The following is an 11189-nucleotide window of genomic DNA, read 5'->3' as shown; positions in this document are numbered from 1 at the left end:
AAATGGAACCAATTAGGACACTTATTAGGCTATGTGCTTTTACTGTGTAGGCCTACTTTTATGACGTCAGTTGCGTGCATCCGTGAGCGCTTGTGGAGTGTGCGTGTGCGTGTGCGCGCGCGTGTGCGTGTGTGTGTGTGTGTGTGTGTGTGTGTGTGTGTGTGTGTGTGTGTGTGTGTGTGTGTGTGTGTGCGTGCGTGCGTGCGGGAGAGGTAGCGCGCGCATCCATGACAGACGGGGAACAGGGAAGGGAAGGGACAGAGCCTATATAGGCTAAGATAACCAAATGCACTGCAAGGCTTTGAGACTATAGGTTGTTTCTTTGTACATGACAACAGGGCGAGGAGGAGGATGCTGCACCAGCTGCTCGGGTTCTGCTGCTCTGTCCATTGTTGTTTCCAATTCTGCTGCTTCTTCATCCTCTGCGTTCACTGTTCTCTGTTCTCAGCGAAAACAAGAGACCTGCCGCGGCCGTGCAACGAGGTGAGTGCGCGCAGCGCGACACGGGAGACAGACATTCGCGAGACATATATATATATATTATATATATATATATATATATATATATATATATATATATATATATATATATATATATATAAAGCCCAAGGCAAGCTGTACTGTTTATTATTTAAGAGTCAGGCACAATTATTGTATTTCTGTTATCAAAGTGAGAATAATGCCAAATCACCGTTAAATATAGCCCACCACGCACCACCACTGGCAGTCTGGCACCACACAAGATGATGGCCAAATTATATAGGAACGCCACAAGTGTGACTGTGATGACATTTCATTTAGCGGCTAGGCTATAGGCTGTAGGTCTGTGAATTAATGATTTACCCACTTTAATATCTTTCTTTCTGTCCTGCTTAAAACGAAACATTTTGACACACAACATTGTATTGGCTTCTTAATATTTAATATGATGGTGGTGAATGTCAATGTGATGGTGACGCTAGGCATCGAGCCTGCTGCTGTGCAGGTGCAGCGCCTCCTGGCGAGCATAAAGGGATATTGTTACCGCTGCTATAAGCGAAGAGAAAACACAAATAGGCAGCTAAGAAACAGTGAAACATCATGTTCCTCTCTTAATGCCGTCCACACTCCACACAAGACTAGCTATTATTCTACCCTACTCAACCAGGAAAGAAAACAAGCTCATTGTTTAGTGTAATCATGGTGGGACATTCTTATTAATGAATAATGTGCCTGGCTATATTCTGAAATGAGTTCAGCTGTTAAATCCTGACTGATCCTGTCAACCCTGGGAGTGTATTGGACTGAAGTGGAAGTTGTGCCTAATTTCATTGATTGATTGATTGATTGATTGAACATTTTATTTCACAGTATAGAATGGGTACATTTCAAACGAAAGCATACAAGTCTGTACAAAAAGTGTTACTTTGAGGACAACACCATGAAAAGTCTATCATTTTCAATTCATCAAAATGCTATATGTGATCCCTCATGTGTTATAGCCAGATAGCCAGTGGTGTAAAAGTAAAATAATCAATACTGCAAAGTAGAAATACTCTGTTACAAGTAAAGGTCCGGAATTCAAAATGTATTTGAGTAAAAGTACAAAGGTAAATACCTAAAAAATTTATTTTAGTACGGCACCTAAGTAAATGTACTTTACTTTCCACCACTGGCTGTGGCACTGAACCTCTCCTCTTGTCCTCACACACACACACACACACACACACACACACACACACACACACACACACACACACACACACACACACACACTCAGCTTCTCTCCTCAGTATCCATGGTGACTGATTCCTCGACTGAAGGGTACACACACACATGGACCTTTGTGCTCTCTTATCATAACTCCAATTCCCCTGCACCGCATTCACAGTTCATCCACATTAGCATGAGATGTTAGGGCTGGGCGAGATGACTTCAAATTTCACACTTTTGCCTCAAATTCACATTCTTTCTCTCTCATAGTGAAAATAGCAGATCTACAATTTCACAAAATTTGGTAAATGGTGCATTTATATAGCGCCTTTATCCAAGGCGCTTTACATAGATTGTGCATCAATTCACCCATTCACACACACATTCATACACCGATGGCGGCGGAAACCATGCAAGGCACTAGCCAGCACATCGGGAGCAATTTGGGGTTCAGTGTCTTGCTCAAGGACACTTCGACACTAACTCTGGGGGAGCCCGGGTTCGAACAGGCAACCTTGCGGTTACCATCCAGCCACTGTACACCCCTGAGCCACCGCCGCCCAAATGCGACATGTTGTGCATGCACTTGTTGTGCACTTGAAGATCGATTTTTGTAAGCTACCATTGTACACAACAATCTACAATGGGGTATTATGGTTAAGTGGTAAATAATCATTATCATTATTATTTACGTTGGAAGGCTGGCATGATCTAAAGCCGTCTATTAGCAGGCTATATAATAACGTAAAGATAGATTATATCTTTGTGCCAGTCAATTTCCTCATTGGCTAGCATTACACTTAGCATTCCATTTTGTCATCGTCGTCACACCACAGGATATAGTTATTGATATAACTGTGTGTGTGTGTGTGTGTGTGTGTGTGTGTGTGTGTGTGTGCGTGCAGACAGACTACTACTATGAATACACAGAGTGTGACAGCACAGGGTCTCGTTGGAGAGTGGCCATCCCTCACAGTCAGGGCTCCTGTTCCGACCTACCCCCACCTATCAGAGGAACAGACTGCTGTAAGTGTGTGTGTGTGTGTGTGTGTGTGTGTGTGTGTGTGTGTGTGTGTGTGTGTGTGTGTGTGTGTGTGTGTGTGTGAAATCGTGTTGGCTCACGCAATCCTCTTCTCGCCCCCTGCTGCTCGTTAGCGTTCTCGTGTGCAGCGGGCGAGTTCCTGGAGATGTCCACGCAGCAGTGCACTTCCTGTGCGGCCGGCTCCTATTCGCTGGGGAGCGGCGTTCGCTTTGACCAATGGGACACCATCCCCGCGGGTTTCACCAGCCTGGCCAGCTACATGGACCCGGGACCATACGGTGAAGACAGCCAGGCCTGTAACAGGTAGACACAGTGACGCACGCACACACACACATCACACACAGACACGCACGCACACACGCACAATCCAGCCACGGTTGTTCCAACAGCGGACGGACACACACACCGCTAGAAGGCCAGGTCCGACACCTCTCTTCCCGGCCGTATAGCAGCTCACGGGAGGAGCCGCCAGTATGCAAGCTTACGATTGCGTTGAAGCACACAGAGGTCCACAGGAGGTTGCAAATGCATCTTAAATCTGCACCCACCACGACACACACACACACACGCACGCGCTCACACAAAGGTGCCATTAAATAACACCTGTATTCGTGTCTTCTTTGCTGGCGTAACAGCCGCAAAGAAGATGGTTGCTTCGCACTGGAAACCGCCTCATACATTGTCATTTCGCCAATGGGCTTTGACCTTTCTGGATATCATTTATCTAGAAATGTCTACAGCAAGATTGCATGGTGCAAAAGAGGAAAACATTGAGATTTGGTCTGGTATTGCAGATTTGGTTAAGGGCATGGTTTAATCATTATTATTATTATTATCATTATTTATTTATTTTTTGTTTCCATTGCACAGTAGTAGGAGTAATGACATTTTGTGGCATCTTTGGTCTCGGGGGGGAGGGGTGGGTGGGCTTGTTTGTTTTTTGTTTTTGTGTTTCTTGCTTTTGCTGTTATGTGTTGTTTTATATGTGTTTTGTTTTCTTTAAGTCATTTATGATGTTAATGTGTCTTATTGTGTTTTTTGTCTTAAAATAAAAAACATTTGATAACAAAAAAAACAAAGGCGCTATATAAATGCACCATTTACCATTTGCCATTTACAGTTCGTGGTGGACGGCACAGGGCGTGTACCTGGAATCGAGCCGCGACGAGTGCACCGTGGCTCTGGTGTACGCCGTGCGTCTGGAGAAGCAGGGCTCTGTCTCCTTCACCTACCAGTACCCCGACAGCAACATCTTCTTTGAGTTCTATGTAAGCAGTGTTGATTTTTGTCGACTAATACCATGACGAAAAATGTTACCTTTTTTCACTGACGAAAACTAAATGAAAACTAAGCTATGATATGATGACTAAAACTAAGAGTAAATTATATTGACAATTTCGTCAACAATTAAAAAAAAAACAATTAAAAAGCCGCGCTGCGACACGTTGTGAGCTTGTAGATCTGCTATTTTCAGCACGTGTAAAATCAAACATTACAACGGCATCAAGGCCCGCCGAAATACATTTTAGTGAACTGAATGAACTGCAGATTTAGTCGACTAAAATCTTAAATGACATTTAGTCGACTAAAACTAGACATTCCAAGTTTCACTCCAAAGACTATGTCTAAACTAAAATATAAATGCTGCTGCCAAAAACAACACTGTACAAGTGCTGCCAATAGAGGCTATACACCTGACATCAAAAAAGTTCTGGCCTTTGATTGATTGATTTACTGATTTACTGATTGAATAAATACTTTATTAGACAGCTCATACATCTAAACAGAAAATCTTACCGCAATGTACAATGTACTCTGAGGTGCTAAAAAAATTTCACACGCTCAGAGTTACAGAACCATAAGGGTCCATTTGGTTCCTAGCGATCAATACTTTCCTAGCGATCAATAAGGGTCCATTTGGTTCCGACAGTAGCAATCAATCATTTCCTAGAGAACAATAAGGTTCCATTTGGTTTCTAGCGATCAATCATTTAGCCGGAGACGCCTTGGAACCCCCCTCGAGGTCCCCTGGGGGTCCTTGCACAGCACATTGAGAAATAGTGACTTGATGCAAACACATAAACACACAACTTTATAATTAAGCATTAAGTTGCGTTACTTTATGCAGAGTGCAAAGATTGCGATGCTGTTGCATGACAGGAAGCCAGTTTGTCTTGTTAACGGTTCACCACGGTTAACTTAACACCAACCATTTCATTTGTTAATGTTCACCACAGTTAACACCAACCATTTCATTTGTTAATGTTCACCACGGTTAACTTAACACCAACCATTTCATTTGTTAACGTTCACCACGGTTAACACCAACCATTTCATTTGTTAATGTTCACCACTGTTAACACCAACTATTTCATTTGTTAATGTTCACCACGGTTAACTTAACACCAGCCATTTCATTCGTTGACGTTCACCATGGTTAACACCATTAACCATTTCAGGTCCAGAATGAGCAGTGCCAAGAAATGGTCCAGAACGATGCACAGAAGTGGATTAAAGTCACCAGCAATGGAGAATGGGACACACACACGGTGAGGGAGAATACAGTATGTAACACTGTGTGTGTGTGTGTGTGTGTGTGTGTGTGTGTGTGTGTGTGTGTGTGTGTGTGTGTGTGTGTGTGTGTGTGTGTGTGTGTGTGTGTGTGTGTGTGTGTGTGTGTGTGTGTGTGTGTGTGTGTGTGTGTGTGTGTGTGTGTGTGTGTGTGTGTGTGTGTGTGTGCGTGTGTGTGTGTGTGTGTGCATGCGTGTGTGTGTGCGCGTGTGTGCGTGCGTGCGTGTAATAAAGAGCACGGATGCGTATAATGCATATAGTGGCTCAAGTCCACCTGAGACACCTCCGTCGTTTTAACTGTGTTTTTGTCATTTTCATCAAGTCCTTCAAGTCACATGTTGACGTTTGGTTGGAGCGAGAGTGTGTTGTCTATCTTGTTATTGGGGCTGTGGACTGTATGGTGTTGCTTCTGTGTTGCAGGTGAGCCTCAAGTCAGGGACCAACATTCTGTACTGGAGAACCACTGGCATCTTGATCGGAGGCAAGAAGGTCAAACCTGTACTGATCAAGAACATCCTGATAGAGGGTAAGACGTGAAACATGCACACGCACGGCGTCGCACGCACACCAGAGGACAGTACCGTCCGTACCAGTAACTAGTACATTCCTGTCCAAGTGTTTTTTTTACCACCAGAATAACTAGTTTGATAGATTTCCATCTGGAAATGGATTTAAAGTCAATCTTGTGTGTGTCACGATCACTGTGGCAAAAATAATTGCGATTCATGATAATTATTACAATCATCTTGTTGCGCTTACGTAACCGGTGGCCATTTCTTGGCCCCAGTTCCTAAACCAACTTATATGGTTCTGAAGTGACCAATTAATTTTAACTGGGTCAATCAATATCAGCCTACACTGCAGAGTGCCTTTAGTTTATGATCCAGTGTGTGGACTCTGTTTTCACCATACAGGTGTAGCCTACACTGCAGAGTGTCTTTAGTTTATGATCCAGTGTGTGGACTCTGTTTTCACCATACAGGTGTAGCCTACACTGCAGAGTGTCTTTAGTTTATGATCCAGTGTGTGGACTCTGTTTTCACCATACAGGTGTAGCCTACACTGCAGAGTGCCTTTAGTTTATGATCCAGTGTGTGGACTCTGTTTTCACCATACAGGTGTAGCCTACACTGCAGAGTGTATTTAGTTTATGATCCAGTGTGTGGACTCTGTTTTCACCATACAGGTGTAGCCTACACTGCAGAGTGTCTTTAGTTTATGATCCAGTGTGTGGACTCTGTTTTCACCATACAGGTGTAGCCTACACTGCAGAGTGTCTTTAGTTTATGATCCAGTGTGTGGACTCTGTTTTCACCATACAGGTGTAGCCTACACTGCAGAGTGTCTTTAGTTTATGATCCAGTGTGTGGACTCTGTTTTCACCATACAGGTGTAGCCTACACTGCAGAGTGTCTTTAGTTTATGATCCAGTGTGTGGACTCTGTTTTCACCATACAGGTGTAGCCTACACTGCAGAGTGCCTTTAGTTTATGATCCAGTGTGTGGACTCTGTTTTCACCATACAGGTGTAGCCTACACTGCAGAGTGCCTTTAGTTTATGATCCAGTGTGTGGACTCTGTTTTCACCATACAGGTGTAGCCTACACCTCAGAGTGCTTTCCGTGCCGGCCGGGCTGGTTCAGCTCCTCCCCAGGCTCCTCGTCCTGTCAGCCCTGTCCAAGGAGCACCCACTCTGGGAAGGGAGCCACCTCCTGCTCCCCCTGTCCTGAAGACCACTACTCAAGTGAGATAACCCCGCCCGAATGTCTATGGATATTTGATGAACCCATTTTAAAACCTGAGGCAGATTCTACAAAATGTCAAGTTTTCAGAAAAAAACGTGTTGATTAATTAACAATGCCCCATCATTTTAATTTACAACACTAACAATGCTGGCTTATGACAATTTTATAACAACGTCTGTGACAATTTGAAAATCCTATTTCATACTACCTATTTATTTTACATTAAGTGCAACAGTTTCACGTGCAATACCTGTATTATAGCCTAGGCCACACTAAATAAATTAACGCAGAATGCTGCTTTGGATGCAGCTTCAAAGTTTGCTTTTAATAATATAAAGCGTGGCAAAGGATGATTGAAAGAAATGATGAAGCAGGGTGGCTTTGTGGAGGAGATTATGTTAACACTTATCTCAGCTCTGGATTTGTCTATGAAGTCATCTTTTGTTATAACCTGTTTATTGAGTCACGTATCAATGAGCCAGAATAACAATGATAAATCAACAGAATAAATATATTATACCATAACATTAGGCAGTCAGTCTGGTGGTGATAGATATCTTATATCTTAATGGCGCTGCGCAGACCAATTCACATCAAAACACACTTTGACATTCACACATCAAAACAACTATAATGAGCCTAGAACATCACACGCAAACTGGATCTGGTCCTCAGATCTTTATTTCTGACATGTAAATAACCAGAATAGAATTAATGTAATGAATACAACGGATAATAAAGAGCACGAATCAAGCACAATGCATAATACATATTCATAAACACGTAGATTTATGAAGTCCTCCTGCGTGGCACGTGACATAATCGCCCTTCAAATGTCACCTTCAAAGTGTGCGGCCCCTGCATTGGCACACAGCTAGCGTCGTCTCTGTCGGGTGGAAACCTCATACGTCCAAAACGGTTACTTTTCACCATTCAAATTCTTCCAGGCTCAAAAGTTTGCTACTTTTTCAATCCCAAAGACGTGTCGCTTCGTGCAGCGTATCGACGTTTGATACTTTTGTGTGACTAGTCTGTACTATCAAGTAGGAAGATATGGAAATGAGAGGTATTCTGTCCGACAGCAACGGCATTCATTATGTCACTGGACGCCAGTGTTGTTTTTGGCAGCAAATTTCTATTTTAATTTTAGTCATAGTCTTTGGAATAAAGCTTCATTTAGTTTTAGTCACATTTTAGTCACCTGGAATGTTTTAGTCTTAGTCTAGTTTTAGTCGACTAAATATCATAAGATTTTAGTCGACTAAATCTACAGTTGATTTAGTCGAACAAAATGTATTTTGGTGGGCCTTGATGCCGACATTTTCTTTCAGTTGCTGAAAATAGCTGACCTATAAGCCCACAACGCGTTCGCAGCGCGACACGTTGTGAGCTTGTAGATCGCCTATTTTCAGCATGCAACTACCGTAATTGTAAAATGACTTATAGTGGATCTCTTGTCCACTAGTCCCTTCCTAACATTTTAGTCTAGTTTTTATTTGTTGACGAAATTGTCAGTATATTTAGTGAAGTAAAGTAAAGTAAAATAAAAGTACTGATGTGAGTCTAGATCTCAACTGTTTTATCTGATAAAACAGGGAAACAATACAAAGAAAAAGGGAATTAAAATCTTTACCGTGCCATTCTATATTGTGTGCCTTCCCCATCTAATCACGCAAATAAATAGGAAACATGCATCATCATCATCATCATCATCACATTGATGTAACGTTCTCAGGATTCAAATTCCCTTCTTCTGGTTCTGTTTAGATGATGGCTGGGCTGAATGCAAGGCCAAACCCCCGTGCTCCGACAAGGACTACTTTCAGATTCACACGGCCTGTGACAGTGAAGGAAAAGTCAGTCAACACACACACACGCACGCACGCACGCACGCACACACACACACACACACACACACACACACACACACACACACACACACACACGCACGCACACGTGTTTGTAATGCAAAAAAACAGTGTGGTGAAGCAGTAACATGACCGCTGTTGTTGTTGTTGTTGTTGTCATGGTTACAGACGCAGGTATTACACAGGTGGATTGAGCCGAAGATCTGCGTGGAGAATGTAACCGGAGCGGTGACGCTGCCCCCTACTGGGCAGAGAGAGCCTTGCCCGCCGTGCAACCCCGGCTACTACAACGCCAACGACTCCACCTGCTTCCCGTGCCCTCGCGGAACACACTCGGACGGCATCACAGGTACTGATTGAAAACATTACAATCTGTTGGCTAGTTTCACCATGTTTTGATCACACCAACAGTCTATATTTGAATTGGAATCCTGCAAACTTGAAAAGTAAATGTTTTATTTCATTTTAATTTGAGTTATGTACACATGTTAGAGTCATTAAGCTACTGATATCGACGGATGTAATGAAAGCGGGTCATGTCTGCATGTTTGGAATTGTAACAGCTGTTTCATCAATGTTCCCATATTAGCCTGCGGGCCGCATTAAGTGAAGTCGGGGGCGCATGTGGCCAAATGCTATATAGAGAGTTTGTGTGTACAGTATACAATGGATGCGTTTCGGACATTCGCACTGAGCGAACTGGTCTGCCCTCTTGTCGTTTGTTTATTCAGTGCACTCGGTGCATTGTCGTTTTGAAAATCGACCCGGGTGTGCCGAGGTCCTTCGAGCTTTTATTATTACACACGCATCATCGTGTATAGAGTCTACACGGCCTTACATGTTATGTAATGCCAGTGCTGCTATTGCAAAGGCCCCTCAGGTACATTTTAACTATTTTCAAACAATGAGATAATAATTGTCTTGTTGAGCTGGTCATTTTGAAAGTAGCTCTCAAGTCAAAAAGGTCTGGGCGCCACTGGTGTAGACAAACAGCAGGTAGGCTAATGTTAGGAATTACCTTTGTTACAGGAAGGTGTTGTTTTAACTACGGTAGTTGTTCGTAAATAAGACACACTCAGTAGTGTGCTCCATGGTGTCACCGCGGCCCAGTGCACTTAAAAAGAAACGAGCGCATTCCTCGGTTGCGTATTTCCGAACGCACCCATTATTTATGTGCGACTGAGTGTCACTTCTGTTGTGTTCGCCAGCGTGCAAAGAGTGTCCCGCGGGCACGGAGCCGGCGCTGGGCTACGTGTACAAATGGTGGAACGTGCTCCCGTCCAACATGAAGACCTCCTGCTTCAACGTGGGCAACAACAAATGTGATGACATGAACGGTGAGAGTTTGTTTGTTCGTTCATTCATTCGTTCATTCATTCAACTTATTTTAGATTAGATTACTAAAGTTATACTGTGTGTGGTGTTCATCAGGGTGGGAGGTGGCAGGGGACCATATCCACAGTGGAGCAGGTGGCTCCGACAATGACTATCTCATCCTCAACTTGCACGTACCTGGCTTCAAGTAAGCGTGCGCGCGCGTGTGTGTGTGTGTGTGTGTGTGTGTGTGTGTGTGTGTGTGTGTTGCTGTCGGGCATAAACCATGTATCTCTGTATTCCAGCTTTGTGTGTTCTTTTTCATAAACAAATGCCCTATCAAACAAAAGTGTTGCACAAAAGTAGTGAGAATAGCCGATCTACAAGCTCACAGAGAGTAGATCGGCTATTCTCACTGGTTTTCCATGTTTTCTTTTTAAATTGTAATAAAAAAAGAAACTCATTCTAAATAATATCGGAGTAGATTTGTTATAGTTTTTTTGTATAAACTAAATCTGTGTGTGTGTGTGTGTGTGTGTGTGTGTGTGTGTGTGTGTGTGTGTGTGTGTGCTTGCGTGCGTGCATGTTGCGCCAGGGTGCCATCCTCACTTTCAGGGATGACAGGCGGTGAGTTCGGCAGGATTACCTTTGTGTTCGAGACCATCTGCTCTGCCGACTGTGAGCTCTACTTCATGATGGTGTGTGCTTCTGTGTTTACTAGCAACGTTAGTGTGTGCGTGCGTGCGTGCATGCGTGTGTGCATGCGCGTGTGTGTGTGCGTGCGTGCGTGACTGTTTGTGTAGATATTTTGAGTCAGAAGGTAGAAATTAATTTGTTCTAACTTTACAAGGAAGTCAATAATATACTCACGCCAGTCTAGTCTTAAAAAAAATAAGATTACAAGTATTCCGGACTTCTACTTGTAACGGAGTGCTAGTATTTCTATATTACTGCAAT

At 43.3% G+C, this 11189-nt stretch overlaps 1 protein-coding gene across 2 annotated transcripts in view; it reads left to right on the top strand.

Annotated features, from left to right (window-relative positions):
- The first annotated feature begins 272 nt into the window (after window positions 1-272).
- Window positions 273-11189, top strand: part of LOC310853752 (endosome/lysosome-associated apoptosis and autophagy regulator family member 2-like) — a 21858-nt gene continuing 10941 nt past the window's right edge. For both annotated transcript variants that reach the window (XM_083758175.1, XM_083758174.1), the window contains exons 1-12: window positions 273-483; window positions 2598-2718; window positions 2848-3037; window positions 3855-4002; window positions 5194-5283; window positions 5726-5831; window positions 6900-7049; window positions 8818-8906; window positions 9087-9267; window positions 10127-10255; window positions 10350-10440; window positions 10828-10930. In XM_083758175.1, coding sequence (XP_083614301.1) covers window positions 352-483; window positions 2598-2718; window positions 2848-3037; window positions 3855-4002; window positions 5194-5283; window positions 5726-5831; window positions 6900-7049; window positions 8818-8906; window positions 9087-9267; window positions 10127-10255; window positions 10350-10440; window positions 10828-10930 — 1530 coding nt within the window. In that variant the 5' untranslated portion in view covers window positions 273-351. The remainder of the gene's footprint in view (window positions 484-2597; window positions 2719-2847; window positions 3038-3854; window positions 4003-5193; window positions 5284-5725; window positions 5832-6899; window positions 7050-8817; window positions 8907-9086; window positions 9268-10126; window positions 10256-10349; window positions 10441-10827; window positions 10931-11189) is intronic.

The sequence above is a fragment of the Protomyctophum parallelum genome (assembly GCF_964188405.1).
Source record: "Protomyctophum parallelum genome assembly, chromosome: 22".
In the NCBI taxonomy this organism is placed as follows: Eukaryota; Metazoa; Chordata; class Actinopteri; order Myctophiformes; family Myctophidae; genus Protomyctophum; species Protomyctophum parallelum.
Note: the sequence above shows the minus strand (reverse complement) of the source record. Positions and strands in the feature narration are given on the sequence as shown.